Below are 23,311 nucleotides of genomic sequence, written 5' to 3'. Positions count from 1 at the left end.
TGAATTAGTGTTGAGAGTACAGTTGTCCAAGCTGATAAATGGTTAGAGGAGATGTGCCTTACCACCCCAGAGGAAGGGGTACGCTGGACATACCCAGTAGGGTCATGTGAATATAAAACTCGATTAAAATAAAAAATAAACTAGGTAAGTATCACGTAAAAATTGACTTAAGGTGACTTCAGGAGAATTCTTCTAGTGGGGTCTAGAGGCAGGGCATGGCTTATGGTTTTTCTCTTGCAGGCAAACACAATCTTCTTTCTTTTCATCCGCAAAAGAAATGGGTAGCTGATGGATTTTTTTTTCTTCTCAAAGTGCTGTGATTAAACCTAACATTATAGAATACAACATAAACTGACCTAGATCATAAGCTGCCTTTGGATCCTTTAATCCGTATAATGGAGTCACTGACAACAAAGAATAAAACTTGACCCCTTTTTAAGTAAGTAAAATCAGCAGTGCCTTTTAATCTTACTTTGCCTCTGTTAGAAACACTCCAGGGTTGTGCTGGTACCTGGTCATAGTTTAGCAGAGTGAGAACTGATAAGGATGCTGAGCAGAAATCTGAATCCAGCTCCTGATCACTGAGGTAGCGTCATCAAGGGGTGGGAAACACAATCAGGTCACATTCATGCCAAAGGGATGCAAGTCATAGGACCTTTCGATCAGTACAGATCGTAGGGAGCAAGGTGGATTGAGATTCACAAAATATGGCAGATGGACTTGAAAAAGAAAATGCCTCCCAAATTGGGAAACATGGGAGGTACCGTCATAGAGCAAAGAACGGCACAAGAAAGGTGTTTTTTTGTTTTTTTAAAACAATATTAAGGATCATGCTGTGGCATTAACCACAGAAAGTGAATAGGTTTTGTGGCATATTTCTCACCTGCTTTAGGTGAGTAACTAGAGCCTATTATTTTTCTATTTTTAATTGTAATCCCAGGCCCTTAAGCAAACTTTGAAAACTTTACAAATTTTGTTTATGCATTCACAAAAATTGACTGGTCTTCTTGCAGGGGAAAAAAAAAAAAAAAGGATTATACACTGGAAACTTGCCTCAGAATACACTTTGGAGGAACAAGTTATACATTAGTACCTCTAAGGGTATAGAACTCCTTAAACACCATTTTAGCAGAATCTACTCTATAATATTCTGCACTTTTATGGTGAGATGCCACTATTTTGCTGATCTCCTGCTGAATATTAACAGTGGGAAGGGTACTTTCCCAAGGAGAGATGAGTCATAGTTACAAAGATGCTCAAATACTTCTCATTTCATTCTGTCTCTGGACAAGAAGGTAAGTTTGATCCAAAAAGAAGAAAAATTAGACATATTTTGGAAAAAGGGACAATGTTTAGCAGATTAGTCATGGCATTTCCAAAAGGATATTCAATTGAAATCAAAATCTATTATCTTCTACCATTGTTTTATTGCTCTAGTTTGCATTTTTAATTTCTCACCATTCTATAAATCCAACAACACATTGTGTTGCCATATGTCTGCTTCCATGAAAAAATGCCCACAGCCAACTGATGGCAACTGTTGGCACTGTCCTGTCAAAGCGTTCTCGTGGAATTCGAGGTCACTGGACATCAGATCCTACCTGGGGTTTGATAGTTCAGCGAAACCATCTGGCAGCCAGCGTTCCAGAAAATCTGAGGCATGTAATTACTGGAATCGACTCGGCCTCCCTTGGGGTAAATGCGACTCATTTGCCGTTTGTTATAACTGTGTAACATATTAAGGAAAATGGCAAAAAGAGTATTCCGGCAGTGACAAAGAGCTAAAACAATGAAGATCTAGATCAACAATGACACACATGTGACAACAGAGAACAAATTTCACATGTATAAAGGATGCTTAAGAGAAAAATCACAGTTCACCATGTGGATTATAAAAACAATCCACATTTGGGCAGGTTTTCCCAGCTGCTGTGGTCTTTCACATACATTATTTTATTAGTTCTACAACCACAATAATATATTAGCCATTTTTTCTATTTTAGAGATTCCTGCCAAACCCAAAGTTCACCAACCACTTATTCCACTTAATACATAAGGATACTTCACAAATTCAATCGCATGTGTCTTCAAGTAGCCTAGACCAACTGACTCATTAAAAGAAGACATGTTATAATGAATATTGCGTTCTGTAAAAGAAAGCAAAGATGCACTTAGAAACCCTGCCATCAAACCCTCACAGAAAGACAAGCGATAAATATAATTACAACCTGAATCATGAGGCCTTGGAGGCAGATGTTTCCTTACTATATCAGTAGCTCCTAATTTCATTAACATCCTGTGGATGGAGATGGCTGGCTTAAGAAAAGTGTGATGAATTAAATTTGGAGTCATTAAACCAATTACATGTATACCAATTGCCATTCACAGCCACCCCTGAAATATGTATTTTCAATGAGGATGATAGCTTCTCCAGTCCAGAAATAATTATGAAAAGTCTGAAAATACTTGATACGTTTTTGGAGACCAGCTTTCTACAGAAAGCAGTCTTATAAAAGTATATCTAATGCAAGAGGCTAAGCTCTTGGACTGCTACCAAATCCATAGTCTGTCAGAGCCACCTTGTGGACGATGTGGGGAATGACAACACAAGGCCCCCACATGCCAAGGACATGTCACTACGTGGTCTATTCAATGAAAGTAAGGTGAGATGGAACAGTCCACGTGCCCAGAAAAGAAAATGGCAGCAAGTCAGATCACAGCTCACAGCATAATGTAAGAATAGCAGACAAAAAAGGCAATAGCATTTAACCTTTGGTGTTACCTTCAGCCACATGGAAACCTTGAAACTTTACGGGCTGTGCATAGTTGATCATTGTGGACAAATATGGATGGATATTAGTGGTAGCACCTACATATTTATAAGATGCCATCCATGCCTGCTCATCTTCTATAGTAACCAGGCCCTACGAGCACAACAAAGGGAATATGCACGTCAGTGACTTCAGCAGGACTCTCAGATTTATGCTTCAGACTGCCCCACTAGTGATAATTTGCACACACACAGATGGAAAGATAAAGACTTTTTTCTTCCTCAGTTATGTTAACTAAAGGATAACTTTAAAAGTTACTGTCCACTGTAGCTCCAAATAATGCAAATGGAGATCATAGTAAAATATGAAGTTTACCTTACATTTGGGGGACATTTTTTAGATTTTCAAAGGACTTTATTCTGGAAACTATACTGAAGTTCAGAGCAATGCTATGAAATATGTATAGTAGGTATTATCATTCATAATTTCACAAATTGTGGCATAACGTCAAAAACAGTGGTCCTTCAATTTTAGTGTAAATCTAGGCTTGTTAAATCACAGATTCCAGGGCCCTACTCTCAGAGTTTCTGATAAAGTGAGTCTGGGGTGAGGCCCAATAATTGGCATTTCTAACTAGTTCCCAAGTGCTAATGATATGGGTGGTCTGGGGAACCACACTTTGTTTAACACTGCTTTGTAAACCAAGCCACATACATAAATGGTTTATGGTATTAAAAAAAATGCTTATTCTTAAACTAATGTGAGAACCCACTATACAGGACCTATTAAAACTGCATTGTTTTGCATAGAGGCAAAGAGAAACAACTTATTGTAGTTCATTTTGTAGTAAATCAGAACAAAAGCAACAAAATCAACAGCAAAAATAACGCCTTCAAAAGCGATCAACATTTAGTTGAGATTGATACTGAGGAATGAACTGCTGACTCACATGAATCAATTCATTGGTTAAAAAAATGGCCAGGCCATTTGTTTATCTGATAACTTAACATTCTAGATCATCAAACTGATTGCACCAGTAAAAGTCTGAGATAAATAATCAAAGAACGTAACTTGGGATTTTTTAAAAATAAATTTTTCATATGTTCTGACTCCCCAAATAAGGTCAGAGGCATGTCTAATTCCTTTCTTGTGTGTTTAATGATAATAATTAACACCGTACCATAAGCTAGGTACTGGGCTGAGTCCCTGCATGACAACCTCATTACTGTCAGTCATCATGTGTTACAAGGATTAGAGTCTAACCCACTGACCACATGAGAAGCCTGAGTCCTTAAAGATTAAAATAACCTGGTCACAGGTACTTAGCTAATAAATATCAGTGATCACAGGTCAACCTGTCCTTTGTTGACCCCAATACCTTACAAAATTCTAGTAGGAGAAAATTTCACAAATATCTTGGGAGAAGACCGGGATCAGACTTAACCAGAATTATTCTAAACTTAATATTTAGACAGTAAGAAGATAGGGTTTTACTCCAAATAAGATAAGACCCCATACACAACAAGATAGTATTTTCTGAAGCTCTGAAGTGTGGGAATCAAATGACAAGGTAAATTTTTGCATCTCACTACTATAATAAACCACATACATTTACTAAAAAAGACCACTTTGATATCATGAACTGTGAAGAGGATAAAAGAAACTAAAAATGTAACTTTACTTTCCTTACAATAAAATCAACATCGAGGCGGCTTCCCTGGTGGCGCAGTGGTTGAGAATCTGCCTGCCAATGCAGGGGACACGGGTTCGAGCCCTGGTCTGGGAAGATCCCACATGCCACGGAGCAACTAGGCCCGTGAGCCACAACTACTGAGCCTGCGCGTCTGGAGCCTGGGCTCCGCAACAAGAGAGGCCGCGATAGTGAGAGGCCTGCGCACCGCGATGAAGAGTGGCCCCCGCTTGACACAACTAGAGAAAGCCCTCGCACAGAAACGAAGACCCAACACAGCCAAAAATAAATAAATAAATAAATAAATAAACCTTATAAAAAAAAAAAAAAAATCAACATCGAATAATGTTAGATAAAACTCCTAGAATGTGCACAATGTGAAACTGACAATTTTTCAGAATGTCAATATAGTCAGAACTAAGATCCCCTTCCCATTTTACTATACAATGAATTTGTTGACCTATAGGTCATTTTTATTTTAAAATTCAGTGTGTTGATGATTATGTTGACTCTTATTCTAGGAATGAAATCTCAAATTCCAACTACGAAAATGCCTAATTGCACTAAACACTTATTTTTAGGAAAATAATCTTATTTGCCTGCCCTCTGTTTTGTGATTTTATCAGGATATAATCATTTCATCACTGTGATTATTTCTTTTGAAGACTCATATGTAGATGCATTGAGCATGTAAATATTATACCTATAATACCTATAAACAGTCTGATATTTCATGGGGCAGTGGGTGGGGGAAGATAGAGTAACAACACTTAGTACAAAATGTTCAATATTAGAGGCCCACGTACAGTGTCTTATAATTAAAACAAAATGCACAATGAAATTATTTTGTTACCTTTTTGTTGTTTTCATGTTCAAGGTCATCTGAAGCCTAAATTAGAGAAAGATAAAAATAATTTACTTCTCTAAAGGGCAAAATTCCAAATTTACTAGCCATACATATATAGATATTTAAATAAATTCATGTACACTTGTTATTCTATTTATTTGTTAAGATGGGAAATTACTGGTAACATAAAGCCATAGATAAAGTGAGAACTGAAAAGATATCATGGTATAGCTCTCTTTAACACCATAAAAGCTCATCTTAATGCTTATCTCCCTTCTTTGTTGATAGTCTTTGCCTATTTTGATGCTTCCTTATGGTAATTTAGTACATGATTTAGTGATGGGGCTTGGGAAATAATCCATGTGGCCACCTCCTCCGGTATGTAAAGGGTCACTCTTCAGCTATTCAACACTCATGTCTTGTGTTGATAAAGGCAGCATAAAGGTAAGCGCTGAGTCTTAGTACGTTATCTATTAGTCTGAAAGTAGCTGCAATTCTCTATATTGGAAAAGGTAGGGGTAATGGCAGTATTCCCTTGGCTTTGTTTGGCAGACAAATTTGCTTCCACTTTCTTAGCACCTAAGGCATACACCTACCCGCAACTGCATCCTCTGTCTTAATGATCAAGTATTGCTGCTCCCATCAAAGACCACACCCTCACATCACCATCCTCCCACCCACATCCAGGAATTCATTTATCACTCCAGATTCAATCATCCTAAAAATAATACTCCCTGGACTCCTCGGGTTCCCTTTTGCCACCAGTTCCCCTTTATAGCAAAACTGCCCAAAAGTATAGTGTCTCCTCACTCACATCTGTCTGCTACAGGGGTCCCAACCTCCACACTGAAACTCCTTTCTTCAAGGTCACCAATGACTCCTAGGCCAATGACTCTTGCATCTTCTTACTCAATCACTCAATAGTATTAAAAAAATCAACCACTTTGCCAGGGGATAGCAGGTGGGGGAAATGAAATGTTGATCAAAGGGTACAAACTTCCAGTTATAAGAGGAATAAGTTCCTGGGCTCTCATGTACAGCATGGTGACTACAGTTAGGAAGACTGTATTGTATACTCGAAAGGTGCTAAGAGAGCAGATCTCAAATGTTCTCAGTGCACACACACACACACACACACACACACACATCACTATACCCCACACACAAAAGTAATCATGTGAGGGTACACTGCCCCGTTTCTTTAAACTTTTTCAGTGGCTTCACATTTCACTTAAATTAACATTTGAGTTTCTCACTGTGCCCCCCGTCACATCCTTCATTCTCTAGTTCCCACCTGCCTGTCTAATCTCATCTTGTTTCACTCGATCTCTCACTCAACCCACTCTGTTCACCCTGCCTTTGTTGTTGCTACTGCTGTGGTCCCTCTCTGGGCAAAGCAACACCTCTATTCCTGTGCATGGCCAGTTCCTCTTTATCCTTTGGGTTCTCATCTCCTTGTTTTATTCTCTCCACCTCTTTTTTTTCCATCTGAGCACTCATTCTTAGTTTTGTAAAAGCACCTATCACAAATTGTAATCATATAAATGCCTGTTTACTTGTTTGTTGTCTGTTTCCCACCCCCTTCCAATAAACTCCCATCAGCCTATCAGCTCCATGAGGGCAAAAGCCAAGTGTGTTTTGACCCTTCGGGGTTGTTATGGCCTAGAAAGTGCCGGACACATAGTGGGTACACAGTTACTAATTTTTTGGCTGAATGGTTGGATGGATGGAAATATTTTTAGGCTTATTCTACATTAAGAGGGAGATGAGATATCAATGAGTATGACTGGTTTTCTAATGAGGGCTTGCTGGGGTGATCGGGGTCATTTTCCTGAGATTTGAATAGGTTAACCTTTGCTGCTGGGGTGCTGCTGTTTTCTCCCTGCTCACCGATAAGAATGCAATAAATAACAACATCTGAAGGGCATGGGCCAAAGAGGTAGGGGTCAACACTGGGCATGACTAATCAGTCACTTAAATGTCCTTTCTAACTTAGTACTGTGCATGCCTCGAGTTCGGGTATTGATTGTGGCCACCCAATTGAGAAGGGGAATTACAGGCTACTTATTCTCTTGTGGCTCTCACATTTCTGAAATGCTATAACTAACAGCTGCTACCTCTTGCAAGTCATGAAAGCAAAGGGAACCAAGACTCTGACCTTCTTAACACTATTGGCAATAGCTTCCTTGTGACCCAAGTCGTCTGCAGAAAGTTCATTTCCATATTTGTATTCAGGGTGAGCTTCCTCCTCTTGCTCAGCTGTGTGAAAGACAAAAGGAAAATCCATGAAGCCAACTTACCACCAAGGGGTCAGGCCTCCTCTATAATCTTGGATAAAATATAAGCACTTTTAGAGAGGAAGGAAGCTAAACGAAAATGGGAACATTTAAATAAACAATTGTTTTTTCAAATAAAACTCTCACTAAACTCTTACCTACTCAAGGTCAAGGAACATATCTTGTTACTTCTCTTGCATCCAGCATGACTTTTTAAATTGAATATAGCTGATTTACATTGTGTTAGTTTCAGGTGTATAGCAAAGTGATTCGTTATATATATATATATATATATATATATATATATATATATATATATATTTCTGATTATTTTCCATTATAGGTTATTACAAGATATCAAATATCGTTCTTGTGTTACACAGTAAATCATTGTTAGCATGGTTTTTACATGATTGATGCTTAACAAATTTTTCTTAAGTGAATGATTACTTCCATTGCAGTATACTAACCTTAAAAATTAAAGCCTCAAACACCTCAGGAAGATCTGTGACTCATAACAGGGTATTTTGATCCTCTATGACACCCAGAGGAAAAAAAAAAAGATACAAGAGAAGGAAAGTACATTTGATAATTCTGAAAAAGAGTCAAAAATGTCCACTTGAATTTTATGGGCATAATGACTTGTGGTCGGGAGTGGTGTGATATAAAAAAGATAGAGCTTGGAAGGACTTACTGCTACCGTAAATCATTTGCCAAATCTGGCTGCTGTTTAAAAGACTCTGAAATCATTCCTCGGGCTCATGGTGGGAAGGGAGCAGGAAATGGGTGCTAAATCAAGCTGGTGACCCAGGAGCCTGGCCTGGCTATATAGGGAGGCACAGGTGCCATCACCCGGCCCACCAGTCCAGGAAATGACAAGAACCCTGGTATCCACCCAAGGCTGCAGGTGGAAAAAGGATTACCCGTTGGAAAATTAGGCACATGATGGTGTGAGATCTGTATTCCCATGATGCCCATCCTGCAGGGGTTCCCAGGAATTTGCCTAAAAACTAGCCAGGATCAGGAGACACCCACAGGCCACAGGACAAGGCCAACACAAATCCACACTCTCACTATACTGGGCATGAGGGACCTTTACTATTAAAAAAAAAAACAGTGAAAATATTTCTGAGGGAGGTGTACAGACCCATAAGAATTAGACATTTTTTGTTTTAAGTACCTTTAAAAGGTGGAAAGGAGAATTCAAGAACAGGAGTACATGAAAAACTTTCATCGATTCTAAGGTGCATTTTTCCCCGCGTTGTAATATATCTAATATGGCAATGTATCCTTTAATCGATGGCATTTTATGATTCACTGGAAGCAGTTTTCTTTCTTAGTCAATAAAATAGTAGTGCCTTTCAACTGACGGTGTCTTAGATTCAGAATTTTAGATTGCTCTTTGCAAAGTGCTATTCCAGGGAAGGGATAAAGGTAAGGGAAACGAGTCAGACACCCTCCTCTTCTGGAACTGATATCCTGATGAGGGGGTATTCTGGAGGCAGATGATTTTTTTTAAAGTAGGTCATATAGGCCTTGGGCAAGAAAAAGGGATTTGAGAAGCTGAAAGAGGTCTTAAAAGAATCTAGTCCAGTGTCTTCACTTTAAAGGAAATAGAATCACAGATATGATTTGACTTGTCTGAGGTCACAGAGTTAGAATATGAACCTAGATTTCTCAGGCTTCTAGCCCAATGCTCGATATGATTTGACTTGTCTGAGGTCACAGAGTTAGAATATGAACCTAGATTTCTCAGGCTTCTTAGCCCAATGCTCTTAATGTGACACTGGGTTTTCATGACCTACAGCCTGTAACCAAGATTTTGAAACCTCCCACCATCACTACTGAATTTCAATTTTATATCTAGTCTAACCTGCTTAGCCAGATATAAACTACTTGAATTTCCAGGGGTATACCCCATAGAAGGGGGAGAGACTTAGTAACTGTTTTAAAAGGGTTGTATGACTAAAGGTTAGCATCTCCTGAGTGTGTATGTATGCATAGACACACCCACAACCACACACAATGTTCCCCACTGTTGTCTGAATCTACATCCAGCCTAATGACTGGGTACACACTTCCACTGATGGAGAGCCTTTTCTATTTTCTACAGCCTCCAGGCAGGCCTGCCCTCTTGAACTATGCTTGGTTTCCTCTTGCCTGCTGTGTTGAAGTACTTAAATGAGAGACTCTAGTCATTCAGGTATAGTAGGATCATACTGTGATAGCAGGGTAATTACAGCCAACTGGTTGACCAGAGCTGAAGTCAAGTATGACTGAGGAAACGTGAGACTCACATATGTAACTGGTATAGCAGAAACCTCTATGGCCTTAGAGAGAAATTCAGGTGCATATGAACCCATATATTTCTGTTAGAACAATCAAAATTTTATCTCAAACTTTTTTGGAATAACATGGGAATCACTAGAGGCAAATTTATTTTGTCTATAGGAATAATTAGCATTTGCATAAAAGTTGGGACAGGACCCCTAAGGACAGTAAGTGGAATCCTGCTGACCCCTCATTTTAGATTAATGTGCGTGTGTTCAGGAAACTTCACATTTTTGACTCACATCATTTACATTTTTTCTCCTTTTTATAAAGAAAAATATTTTTACCCATGATTTTGCATATTTATGTTCTCTTTATATTCCTATACATTAGAAGGACAATATTGTAAGGTACAGAAGGTCTTGACCCTGGACTCAAGGCAATTCTGGGATTGAATCTTAGTGGCATTGCTCATCAGCTGTGGGGTTGCATGTAACATATGTTACCACTCTAAGCTTCAGTTTCCTCATCTGAAAAATTAGTATAATAATACCTACTTCTTTGGTTGCATAAAGATTAAATGAGGAATTGATGTAAAGTACCTAATCCACAGTTGGTACAAAAATCGTAGTTATTATTATTATGATTTTTCTTAATGTATTCCATTATTCTGCAGTTTGTTTTACTGGATTAGAGTATCTAGTAACACCTTACATGTGTTTGACTATCATCTATGAAACTTAACCTAGGTTAAGGGACAGTTTTTATATAATATTCAGACATTCAAATTTTAGAAGTATTTTATTGATCTTTTGAAATACTGGGTTGGCCAAATTTCCATAGGATGTTATGGAAAAACCTGAACGAACTTCTTGGCCAACTCAGTATATTCCTTTCAAGATTTTATTCTTAAATCTTGTTTGGGTTTATTATTTGCAAAAAATGTGAAATAATATAATAAGCAATGTGGCAGACTGTATTTTCCAAAGACAGCTGCAATAATATCAGCTTCCCACTGATTCTTCTACAATGTGATCTTGCCGCTCACCCACCCCCTGGAATGTGGGTGGGCCCTAACTAAGACTGCTTGGATGAATAAAATATAGAGGAAGTGATGATGTGCCAGTTCCAAGCACAGCTCTTAAACAGTTTAGCAGCTTCTGTTTTCTGCCTGTTGGAGCACTGGCTCTCCGGACGCTCTGTCAAGGAGCTTGGCCACCATGCTGTGAAAAGCCCAAGCCACGTGGGGAGGCCACATGGGGGTGCTTGTGTCAACTGAGCTCCCAACAGCCAGCCAGCATCAACTGTCAGCCATGAGTGAGCCATCTCAGACACCCGGCCCAGTGGAACCTTCAGATGACTCTAGCCCCCGATGTCATCTGCTGGCAACCTCATGAGAAACCAAAGGGAGCCCTCAACCTGAGCCCAGGTGACCCATAGAACTAGGAGAGAAAATAATAAAGTGTTTTGGGGTGGTTTGTTACACAGTAATAGATAACCACAACAGGCATTGATTAAATACTGTCAGGTATCTCTGGCCTCCCAGACCCTCCCTGACATATAAAACATATGGAAGTAAGTCATGTTCCCAGGCAACATAAATCATTCATAAAGTCTCTTCCATAGTCAGGAGTTTTTATTAAGGGGTTTTGAATACGATTAGTTGATTCTCACAGCTTTTAGGTTTTTACCTATAATGTCAAACTTTCCTAAAATCTACTCTTCTATTTCAGATGTTTATATGAAAAACAGAGTTTCTACAAGTGTTTCTAAATTACTTAGCCCCAAGGCACTATCTAAATTCAAGGCACTAACCAACACTCAATGCATGTCCAAACTATTCTGTTAATCAACTCTCATGTCATTTTGTTAATCAATTCTCATGATACATAATGAACAAATAATTTTCTAAAAACATTCCAAACTTTTCAAATGACCCATGTAAAACCAAAGATTATGGTTGTGGCTATATGGCCAAAGTAAAAATAGAAGCTAATAACAAATATTAAAATATTTTGAGCAAGGCTGCCTTTGCAAAAATTATCTACCTGTAAATATAGATATTTACAGATAGATACAGATATTTATAGATAGATATAGATATAGGCAATTCTGGTGAGCTGGTTATTTGAAGGAATTTGAACTTGAAAGTTTAATTCTGGCTTTGAGTTTCTAGTTCACTATAAGTGCACACAAATCAAGCATTTACTGAGGGTCTCTATCCAGGTTCCTTCCCTTTTAACTCACCTTACTGCTGTCATCAGTAAGAGCACTGATGTTCAGGTTTTGTTTATGGGAAAGAACTGCAGAAATGTTCTTTTTATTCCAAGCCCAGCCTTCTACAGCAAGTGCTTCAAGGATTCTCTGGCTGTGAGTTTCTGCTGAATAGCTGAATGCACAGCAGGAAAGGAGATGACTAAGCTACTAAAATCTAGTGTGCAGGTAAATTCTAAGTCATACTATTTGGAAAAATACCGCAAAATACCAAAAGATTAAGGTTGGTACACGTACCTGACTATTAGGAATTAGAATGTTGTGTTATATAAAAGGGTCCATTGAGACAGATTCATGTTTTTCTTATTTTAAAAAGTATTTTTTTGTGATGTGTAAATTTAAAAAAAACAACTTACCACTTTCTATTTCCTCTTCATTGTCATCCTCTAAGATGTTCACTGGGGCAGCGGATTCTCCTGCTTCCATCATACTTTTCAAAGCTTCAAGCTGTTCTGTTATTAAAAATAAACAAGAAGGAGATGGAGACAGGTGTTGGATCACTTATAAAATAGGCTTGAAGATCAATGTGGAGAAGGAAGTGAAAAGGGAAGGGAAACCTATTGTCGAGGCTCCTGAGGCTCAGCCACGGCCACTGTCTCCCCAGTCCTGGTGGCCTTGAGTCCTTAAGGCAAGTACAACAACCCTCTTATCTATGCACACTGAGCCACTATTGGAACGTGAGGGAAATGCCCCATATCCTGGTCACCAGGTTGAGAAGTCACAGCTCAGTCCCTGTGAAGGATTTGAAGCTTGATAACAAAAGCCCAGAATTTGGAGCATCTGGCACAGACCAAGGTTTATGGACTGTTATGGTGAAGTGACAGAACAGAGACTGAAAACGCTTCAGGAAAAAATATTTTTCTTTTAATAGTTGTGAACACATATAAAAGACGCCTAACAGCCAGCATTAAGAACATTGTTGGGGGGCTTCCCTGGTGGCGCCATGGTTAAGAATCTGCCTGCCAATGCAGGGGACACGGGTTTGAGCCCTGGTCCAGGAAGATCCCACATGCCGTGAAGAAGCTAGGCCCGTGCGCCACAACTACTGAGCCCGCGTGCTGCAACTACTGAAGCCCACGCACCTAGAGCCCATGCTCCTTGACAAGAGAAGCCACCGCAATGAGAAGCCCAAGCACTGCAATGAAGAATAGCCTCTGCTCGCCACAACTAGAGAAAGCCCGAGTGCAGCAACGAAGACCCAATGCAGCCAAAAAAAAAAAAGAATATCGCTGGGAAACAGGCACTCTTCTTATATTATAGTGAGGGTATAAACTGGTACAACTTTTCTGAAGGTCAGTATAACAAGATACATATGATATAAAATGTGTACATGCTTTGGCCAACCAACTCTAATTGTACCAAGGAGAAGGCTGCATAAATGTACAAAATGAACAGCCAAACATGTTTACCGTTGTTGTTTTCATAGCAATGAAAATCCATCAACTTGGATCTGGTTAAATTACACTATATGCCACATAATAAATTCTGTACAGTGTTTCATACACTAGAATCAAAAAAAAATTTTATACATAAGAATTAAAGTTAGTATGTAGATTTATATCCTACTGGATATGAGTATACTTCATTGGTTGAATTAAAATTGACTAAAAATCAGTATATTTAACATGATCCCAGTTTTGTTAAAAATGCGTGTATATGTTAAAAGTGTACGTGTGTACATGTGTCTCTAATACGCATATATGTGTATAAAATATATAATTTAGTGCTATTTTATTATTTTATTATATTTTTCTTTGCTGTTTTCATTTTCCTATAGCATTATTGCTTTTGCAATAAAAATAAACTGGAGCTAATATAGTTAAAAATTTTTAATTTAGAATGACCAAGGGGAAAACCACAATGCAATCATACCAGTATTTGATGCTATTCATTCACTGAACTAAGAGATTTGTTGGAAGAAAATATTTTCAAAGAAAATGTTCTGGGAAAACACAGTGGGGGCAATGTCTAGATAAAATCATCTCCCCCCACCCCCCAACCACACACACATTCACACTCGCGTATTACCTAGGATCCGTAGATATATATATATCACAGGGAAAAGTGCAAAGGGAAGCTTTTAAAGAAGGCTTTAGAGTGTATAAAATGATAAAGTGCTAGTTCCTTATATCTTGACAAATTCTAAAATGCTTCTTTCGTTTTCTTCTCATCTTTCCTTGGGACTCCTCCAAACTGTGATCTATGAATATATGAATATGTTTTCCCGCTGCAGGAAGGGGTTGATGTGGAACCTAAACTTGAATAAAAATGTGGCAACTTTGCTCTGCACAGTATATAGAACATCACCATTAGACCTGCTTCCTCCCCAATCTGTGGTGTTAAAGTATATTTCATTCTAGATAGCTGAATTGTCTCAACATGCAACGTACGGATGCTTCTGCCATAGATGAGTGTATTTGACTTACTTTTTTCAACCTCAGGTTTCAGCCGTTTATTTTTGATGAGTATTTTTCTTTTGAGGTCATTTGGGGATGGCAAGGGCCTGCCTGGTTCCAGCTGGAGACAAAGAGAAAAGGTTGAATTCATCACGACAGGGTCGTACTTCTCCCTTCTCATTCCCAGCCCAGAATGAGCAGAAGGCCTGTGAGTTACACAACCAATATCCACTAGATGGCAGTCTGCACAGTTTTATACTTTCATTCCGCAACCCAAACTAGCCCGAGCTCTGCCTTACACTAAGGCAGCAAACTTGGCATCCACAGGGTCTCTAGAGGTTTGCAGAGCTGCTCCACCTTCCCCAGGGAGTGGGGTCTGACCTACAGTGGTCTTGGGGAAAGGGGTCCAGCTCAACCCCAGACCTTGCCCCCTTTAAGTACCTGGTAAAGTACAAGAGGTGATGGGGTCAGCTGGGGTCAGAGGTGCCCCCCCAGGCAAAGTCAAGAGGCTCCCTGAGCCCCCCACAAGTGTTGGGCTATACAGTAAGCTGGTCTACTCAGTAGGGTGATCCATCTTCAATGCTTGGGATTGTGGCTTTGTGGGTTCAATAAGAGAATTAAGAAGGAAGTGGTTCTAATTATTGAAATCTGAGCTCTACTATGGTTTCACTGGCTTGGATTAATGTCTGCAAAGGGGATGTTCCTTTATTCGATTACTTCTGATCCACAGAACTGTGTTATATCTGGTCACCCATTCCCCATCCCCCCACCATCCATCTATATACCCAGCTACCCTTCCACGTGTCCACTCATTTTCCAAACTAATTTTTATACTATTTGTACACACAAGGCACTGTGCCTTCCTATGTCAGTGCTGACTCAAATGAAACCCTCTGCCGAAATTCTGCTCCCTTTGGGAAGCCTGCTGTAACCAGTCCACTCCCAGTGATCTCTTTTGCACCTGGATATTGGCAATAAATATTCACCACACTATAGGCCATCTTTTTTAGTTACGGTTTTACATTTGTATCCTGTGCCCTCCTTCCAGGACTGAAAGTTCTGTAGTTCAGATCTTAATCTCATTTATATTGCCTATACTTCCCATAACCTCTCATGTATGTGCACATCACAAAGAATGCAGAGATCTTTCTGTAAAAGCCAGCACCTTAGTCTAACAAAGAAAATAAAACAAACAAAGGGCTTAAGTAAAAAATAAAATAAATCAGCGATGTTTCTTAGTTTAGGTTCCCGTAGAATCAGTCTGAGACAAAGAGGAAAGCACCAGTAATTTATTTGGGGGGCAGCTCCAGGGAACTCCAGCAGAGGAGTAGGAAAGTGAGAAAAAGAAAACAGGCAGCCAATGAAAGGTGTGCTAGTAGGCAAGCTGTTACTGTGGACGGAAGCATGATCCCGCTGGGGAACTTGGGGGGAAAGTGGGGACCATGTGCCCGGAGTCATCCCTCTTGAGGAATGAGGAAACATGGGGCGGGGGGTGGTAATTCTCTGGTACTTCTGGCCTGACTTCCCTGTGTGGGCAGAGCTCCAGGGACCAGAGTGTCCCCCCAGGCAGCAGCTGCAGGTGCTGGCGGTGGAGATCAGGCCGGTGTGCAGGGAAGCACGAAGCGCTGCCAGGATGTGGACAGGGCCCCTGCAGCCAAAGCTTCAGCAGGCTGCCAATATCCTCCTATATTTTTTTCAGTTCCCAAAGATGTACTTCTGCAAAACTCACTGTTAAACTACCTGATGTGTTCCCAGGTAGCACAGAGCACCTTCCCCCTTTAGCCATGGTGATGTTCTATTGCTGCTTCGTGCTACCGTGTTTGGGCCTATCAGCTGCTCGTCAACAGTGGGGCAAAATATTTCACTACTGTAGAGTGTTTCATACTTTCACTCCAGTAGCTTTCTTGTTACTCCCAACATCTTGTGAGAGTGGATCTTAACCACTTGGGGGTTATGGATCCTGGTAAAAATCTGATGAACTCTCTGGAATGACTGTATACAAAACAGCAAACTGTATGCAATTAGAATGAGTTCACAGACCCCACAAAGCCTATCTGTGGCGAACAGGTTAAAAATTCTTTGTTTGATGAAGGAATTAGTAAGTGTAAAAATGAAGCTCAAAAACGTGCATATAACATTGCCCAAGAGTTTATTTTGGACTTAGGAGCTTGAACTTCAGGCTTCTGTGACTTCATCCAGGGAACTTCCCATAGCAACAGGATCCCGTGGGTGCTGAACCCTGGCTGCACATTTGATTTACCTGGAGAGCATTTAAAAAACACCACAATCCGGCTGACCTTGAATCAATTTCAGAATCTCTGAGTGGGGCTGTGGCAGAGGTATGTTTCACAGTTCCCCCAGGTGATTCTAACCTGTCACTGAACTTGAGAATGATCACCAACTCTAGACTCCTGGCCAGTGCACACTTTGTGAAATTTTAGGACAGAGGTCTCAGAAGCCATAGAGACCCCATGATCTTCTGAATTAAACTGAGCCAGATGTTTACTTTGTGCCTCTCTCTACACACACCTCTGAAGCACAGTGGAAGCTTCCCATACCAGCGAATTGAAATACACATGAAGATCTTTAACATTAGTCCTCCAGAACTACTTGACCCTTCAGAAATGAATTTCAAAACAAATCCATTCATGTTAGAAATATGGTTTGCTAAAAATACATACTGGATGTGATTCAAGTGCTTGTTTCAACAGGAGATCTCCAAATAGATCTTCGCAATATTTGGACATCTTGTACTGTTGATATTTGCTAGAGGGAAAGAACGGACATTTGTAAATTCAAACATCCATTAACTGTCCAGAATAAGAATAAGAAACATCCATTCCTAGTGATTAAAAACTCCCACTCTGCAAAATGTTTGATTGTCCTCTTGATGTTAATGGGTTAACCAGTGTAGTTTAAAAAGAAGTCGATTCTGCCCCCAAACTAAGAGCTGGTAAGCAGAATAAAAAGTGTCTTTCAAGTTCATCAGGTCTGACTACAAACATACTGCCAAGTCTTCCAACTCAATGGAATTTTGAGCAAGGTGTCCTGCTCTCTGACCTTTTGTTTAGAGGAAGCATTTCTAAAACACATTAACATGACTTTTTTCTTTCTTTTTTGGAAGTGTTGAGAGGCAGTGGTTTGAGTTTCTTCTCCTTTTTTTCCCCCATAAGACTATGTGTACTTACCACTTCACAAAAGAAACTATTCGGTTATTCAAAAAGATGTAGAGCAGGGGTGGGGAGTGGGGATTAGGAAACAACACTTAGAGACTTGGAGTAGAATGAATCATTATACCTGCAGTGATTTTCAAAGGAGAGAATTACAGGATATTCAGATGTGACAAATGCAGTTTCCTTGATGGCTTGAATAACATCCTTTAAAGATAAAGAGTGTTAATGAGAGAGGAGAGAAAAAAAATTAAGGTACCTGAAACCAATTGGAGACTATTAATTTGAGCTTTTCAGAAAGTCAGTTCTGGCAATTAAGACCTGGAGAACCCATTTACTGCTACAGACTGAGTCCCCTGTGGTTAGACCCAGGCACAGTTCATGGTTAATGACACTTTTTTTCAAAGCTACTTTTACTTCTCCAAAATTAGGGTGCTAGTAACTGACAAGATATTTCACCTAAATGGCAGTGCAGTTCCTTGCTCTATAATCTGCCAAGATTGGTTCAGAGCTCACCTTTCTCACTGAGGAGCAGGTGAGCTTTCTGCACAGAGATTTTCACAGCAGACCCCTCTCCTTCCCCTCTCGCCTCGAGGAGAAATGTGTTGGTAAAAACCTCAGGACTGTTAGAAGCTTTTATTGACTTTCCTCTGCCTTTTGGCACCAGAGTTGGGCTACATTTCATTAATTCAGTGAAGACTCCTGTGAATCGATGTGACATTTGCAATATTCCTTGTTGTGTATCACCCTGGTAGTTAACCATGGGGCAAGCCTCATCATTCTGTTAGTTGGGAAAATATTTGACAATAGCTATCTAGGGAAGTCCATTGAAAAGAATAATGGCCTAGGCTAGACAATCTTGGAGTATTTTACTGAGCATTCTTATGGTTCAGGTGGTCCTTTAGCTATTCTTGCTTGAAGTTTCTTCTCAGGCAAAAATGCCTTGAGTCACTTCCCAAGTGACCTTAATTATCCACTTGAGTTGACCTAGAATTACTCCTTTAGGAGAATCTTGGCTCTGCCCATGGTTTCTTCTTTGCTCAACTCCAAGCTGAGAGGGAAGAACCTGCTTTAGAGCTTAAGCTTCCTTATTAGGCTCCTTAATTCTATAAAAAAAGATGTCAACCCTTGCTGTCAGTTTGGTGGCTATGCAAACTCATTGCTTCCCACTTGAACATACTCTTGGTACTTCTCAGGAAATGTAACCTTGAATTCATCGATGTTCAAAACTCACCAACATCTTGGCTAAGAGAAGTGATATGTATGGAGGGTCACGGGACTAGGGTCTAGGTGTCTATTTTTAAAAACACTCCTGGTGGGACTTCCCTGGTGGCACAGTGGTTAAGAATCTGCCTGCCAAGGCAGGAGACACAGGTTCAAGCCCTGGTCTGGGAAGATCCCACATGCCACGGAGCAGCTAAGCCTGTGCACCGCAACTACTGAGCCTGTGCTCTAGAGACTGTGAGCCACAACTACTGAAGCCCACGTGCCTAGAGCCTGTGCTCCGCAACAAAAGAAGCCACCACAATGAGAAGCCTGTGCACCGCAACAAAGAGTAGCCCCCACTCACTGCAACTAGAGAAAGCCTGCACATAGCAACGAAGACCCAACACAGCCAAAAATAAGTAAATAAAATAAATAAATCTATTAAAAAACAAAACAAAACAACCCCAGTGATTTTCCACATGTTGGCAGAGTTGAGAACCATTGATCCAGAGGCTGAAATAACTCTCCTGAGTTATACAAAACTGACAGAGGTTGACGTATTTGACATAGTGTCCAACCACAGAATTTCATTTTTTCACTTGTCTTTTGGCAGGGCATCACTGGATCATACTGAGGAACTTGCTAAGAAACCAACCTTCATATTGTACATAGAGATCACCAAAAGGCCATGACTGAAATCCAGTTTATAAAAGTGTAGATTACATTCTGTGAGGATCTTGCGGGGGGCGACTTCTATCTGGTGTCAGTACTAGGAATAACTGTGCTTCTCTGGACTAACTACTCTGTATGTATTTTACAAATCCTGTGAATTATCATGTTTCTCTCCTTGCACTGAATTCAAAAAAGTTTGGAGCCCAATTTGTCGTATGGCTTGAAAGTTCATAGGATTTCTTGACAAGCATTCATAAAACTCTAATCTCACTATCTTACTTTCTTACCCATATAGGCACTATTTATAATCTATTTTATTTCCTGTATTCTATATCTTTTTATTCCACTTTGAAAGTCCTTCAGAAAAAATGCAAAGTAAGTAAGCACAAAAATAGATAAGAAAATGAAAGACTGTTTTTAAAGTAAGTGGAACAAGGGAGGTTCTGCCAGAGAAATCTCATTATATGACACCGTCACCATTTGAAAGCAGAAAAAGTAGCATGAAGGAAATATTAAGTGGAGAAAACATTTTTCTTGACTTTCTCTGAAAAACTGGAAGAAAGGAATATAAAGGTAAGATGCTTGAGAAGATGAATAATTCGTTTTCTCCACTCCATCTCTCTGTTTCCACAACAGTTTGGAAAAGGCAATGGTGAGGTAATTTTAAAACTTACCTTGGAACCCTCCTACACTGTGGTTGGGAATGTAAATTGGTGCAGTCACTATGGAAAACAGTATGGAGTTTCCTTAAAAAGCTAAAAATAGAGCTACCATATTATCCAGCAATGCCACTCCTGGGTATATATCCGGAAAAAACTCCAATTCAAAAAGATACATGCGCCCCAATGTTCATAGCAGCACTATTAACAATAACCAAGACATGGAAGCAACCTAAATGTCCATCGACAGAGAAATGGATAAAGAAGATGTGGTACATATATACACAATGGAATACTACTCAGCCATAAAAAAGAATGAAATCACACCATTTACAGCAACATGGATGGACCTAGAGATTATCATACTGAGTGAAGTAGGTCAGAAAGAGCAAGACAAATACCATATGATATCACTTATATGTGGAATCTAAAATATGACACAAATGAACTAACTTATGAAACAGTTTTTCTATGTCTGTGAGTCTGTTTCTAACAGTTACCAAAGGGGAAAGGGGGTGGGGAGGGATAAATTAGGAGGTTGGAACTAGCAGATATAAACTACTATATATAAAATAAACAACAAGGTCCTACTGTATGGCACAGGGAACTATATTTAATATCCTATAATAAACCATAATGCAAAAGAATATGAAAAAGAATATGTATATATATGTATAACTGAATCACTTTGCTGTACAGCAGAAACTAATACAACATTGTAAATCAACTATACTTCAATGAAAAAATAGAAAACACTTACCTTAAAAAGGATATCTGTGCACATTGCTTTTCCATGAGTTATTATTGGTTCTTGGTCCTCACCTTTTCCATCCCAACAGTCAAGTTCAACACATCTAGGAACATTGTGATTTACCAATATTGAACCTTTACAATAAAATAGCGTGTGTACAAATGAAAAGACATCAGAATACGTTGTTTTCTATAGAAGTAGAAAATGGAATGAAGGAAGTAACACGATTATTTTTTGGAGGATGCAGGTTAAAATCGAACCAGGTTGGTGTCATCAAAAAGGGACTATCGGAGATTAAGAGAGACAAGAGATGTAACAAGCAGTGAGGTTCTGGATGAAATCCTAGTTGTGACAAAGCTGTAATAAAGGACAATTTGGGGACAACTGGGAAAATTTAGATATGGGCTGGGTTTTAGAGGATGTTAAAGAATACTGTAAAAATTTTGTAGGTGTGATGATGTTACTTTGGCCATAAACTAAAATGTTCTCATTGTTTCAGTGACTCATATTTAAGTATTCAGAAACAGCTGTAGTGATGTAGTTAAAGTCTTTTAATGTATTTCCATACATACAGAAAATAGTGAGTTGAAAAAGTAAGTATTGGTCATTGACAATCAAGAAAACAATCATAATGTAACTACATTTCTTATTTTTCACTTTCAGCATTTTCACCATATTTTAAACCTCAAATATTTTCCAATTTCTGTAAAATTAAAGCCATTTAAAATAATCTTTATTGTCTGAGAATGAACAATTTTAGAACTTTGAACATTAAGTAAAGCTAAATTTGCAAGTGCCTAGGACCAACAGGAAACTTAGCATGACTTCTTAAAATATGCCATTTTTTTGGTAATGTTGGGGGAATATTTTAAATTTACAGTAAAAAAACATCTTTTGACCCATAGGAGGACTCTAGACCTTTCTGGAACAGATACCAATTTTCCTTTCTCAAGGTTAAATGGCCATCGTAATCCATTAAAGAGAAAGACAAATGTCCTTTTCACTCTGAATGCTACTTCTATTTTTCAGAGAAAACTAAATTCAATTGAAGAGCATCAAATCCAAAGAAGAAACAGTGTATTGAGTTTCTGACCTGCAACCAGCCAGGAGGACCTGTCTGTACATTTCTACTGAAGACTTCCCACCAAACTGTCTTCCAGTGAGATAGGTGTTGTGGGAAGAGCTGATGAAGTAGTGAGCCAGAGGGTGGTCCATTTCTTGGTAAAGCTCTAGGCGATCTAGGAAGACTGGGGCATTTTCATCTGACATCAGGTATCTGCAAAACCCATCACTTGATATTTGGCCTGGGGGGAAAAGGAATATCATGGAGACTTATGGCTCTGAAGATACACATCTCATGTTTTATTCATGACATTTGAGGCAACTTAAACAGGAGGAGTAAAAAATTCTTCATAGTCTCTTTCCCAAGAACCTTCCTCTTTCAGAAGTTGAACGAAGTACCCGCATTGCATAAGTAATCTAATGCTTTCCACAAATAGGAGGCATCTGCTTTCACATCCATGATGGCAAAACACTCAGTTCCCTAAGTTCAAAAGTGCAGCACCAGGAGCCAGATTCGAGAAGGGATGAGTGGCCTCTCTGGATTCAAATAATTCCATTTTCCTATTTTATCTAAAAAATAGGATATGGGACCAGTGAGATGAGTATTCAGTGGTCATTGAAACGTGATCCCAAGAGCCACCACTCATCTCAGTCACACCTTTGTGACATGGGACAGGGCCGGTGTCAATATTTCTGCATCTTCTCCTACCCTGTCAACCATCAACAGCTTCAGCTTCTTGCATTTACTTAAGCATTTCCAAGTTACAAGCTGGTTTCAAGCTTACAGAAAAGTACAGATAATAGCAGGATAAACAGCCATGGATCTACACCACAGCCTTGTTAGATCTTAACCTTTTCCTATATTTCCTTTACATTTTTTAAAGAAGTGCATAACTACAGATGCCCATGAAGCACCCTGTGTGCCCCACCTCAATTCCATTCAATTCCATCTTTTTATTCCTAGGTAGACAGCCAATAATCTAGTTTTTGTGTTTAACATTCCCAAAATGGTTCTGTAACTTTATATGCATTTATCCAAAAAATAGGTAGTTTTGACTCTTTTAAAATTTATATAAAAGTTACCCCATTATTTGCATTTGCAGCTTGCCATTTTTCCTGTTTTTTTGTGACTTATCTAGTTAATATAAGTAGCTCTTGTTCATTTATTTTTCACTGAGTAATGTATAGTAGAAGTATGCAGTGTGTAGAGTGTAAAGTAGTTCATATGTGAATATACCACAATTCATTATCCATCATTCTGTTGAT

The 23,311-nt window shown here is 39.2% G+C and overlaps 1 protein-coding gene across 12 annotated transcripts in view; it reads right to left on the bottom strand.

The window, feature by feature from the left end:
* PLCB4 (phospholipase C beta 4) overlaps positions 1 to 23,311 on the bottom strand; it is a 415,724-nt gene that overhangs the window by 61,474 nt on the left and 330,939 nt on the right. For 9 of the 12 annotated variants that reach the window (XM_059896967.1, XM_059896965.1, XM_059896971.1 and 6 more), the window contains 11 exons: positions 22,077 to 22,287; positions 20,993 to 21,086; positions 17,823 to 17,902; positions 17,207 to 17,291; positions 14,556 to 14,646; positions 12,486 to 12,581; positions 7,467 to 7,567; positions 5,315 to 5,350; positions 2,771 to 2,924; positions 2,063 to 2,147; positions 1,602 to 1,726 (listed from right to left, as the gene is read on the bottom strand). In XM_059896967.1, the coding sequence (XP_059752950.1) occupies positions 1,602 to 1,726; positions 2,063 to 2,147; positions 2,771 to 2,924; positions 5,315 to 5,350; positions 7,467 to 7,567; positions 12,486 to 12,581; positions 14,556 to 14,646; positions 17,207 to 17,291; positions 17,823 to 17,902; positions 20,993 to 21,086; positions 22,077 to 22,287 (1,158 nt within the window). The remainder of the gene's footprint in view (positions 1 to 1,601; positions 1,727 to 2,062; positions 2,148 to 2,770; positions 2,925 to 5,314; positions 5,351 to 7,466; positions 7,568 to 12,485; positions 12,582 to 14,555; positions 14,647 to 17,206; positions 17,292 to 17,822; positions 17,903 to 20,992; positions 21,087 to 22,076; positions 22,288 to 23,311) is intronic. The other 3 variants (XM_059896970.1, XM_059896973.1, XM_059896975.1) reach the window with 1 other exon arrangement.

Source organism: Balaenoptera ricei, chromosome 15 (assembly GCF_028023285.1).
Source record: "Balaenoptera ricei isolate mBalRic1 chromosome 15, mBalRic1.hap2, whole genome shotgun sequence".
In the NCBI taxonomy this organism is placed as follows: domain Eukaryota; kingdom Metazoa; phylum Chordata; class Mammalia; order Artiodactyla; family Balaenopteridae; genus Balaenoptera; species Balaenoptera ricei.
This window is presented reverse-complemented; position numbering and strand designations above follow the sequence as displayed.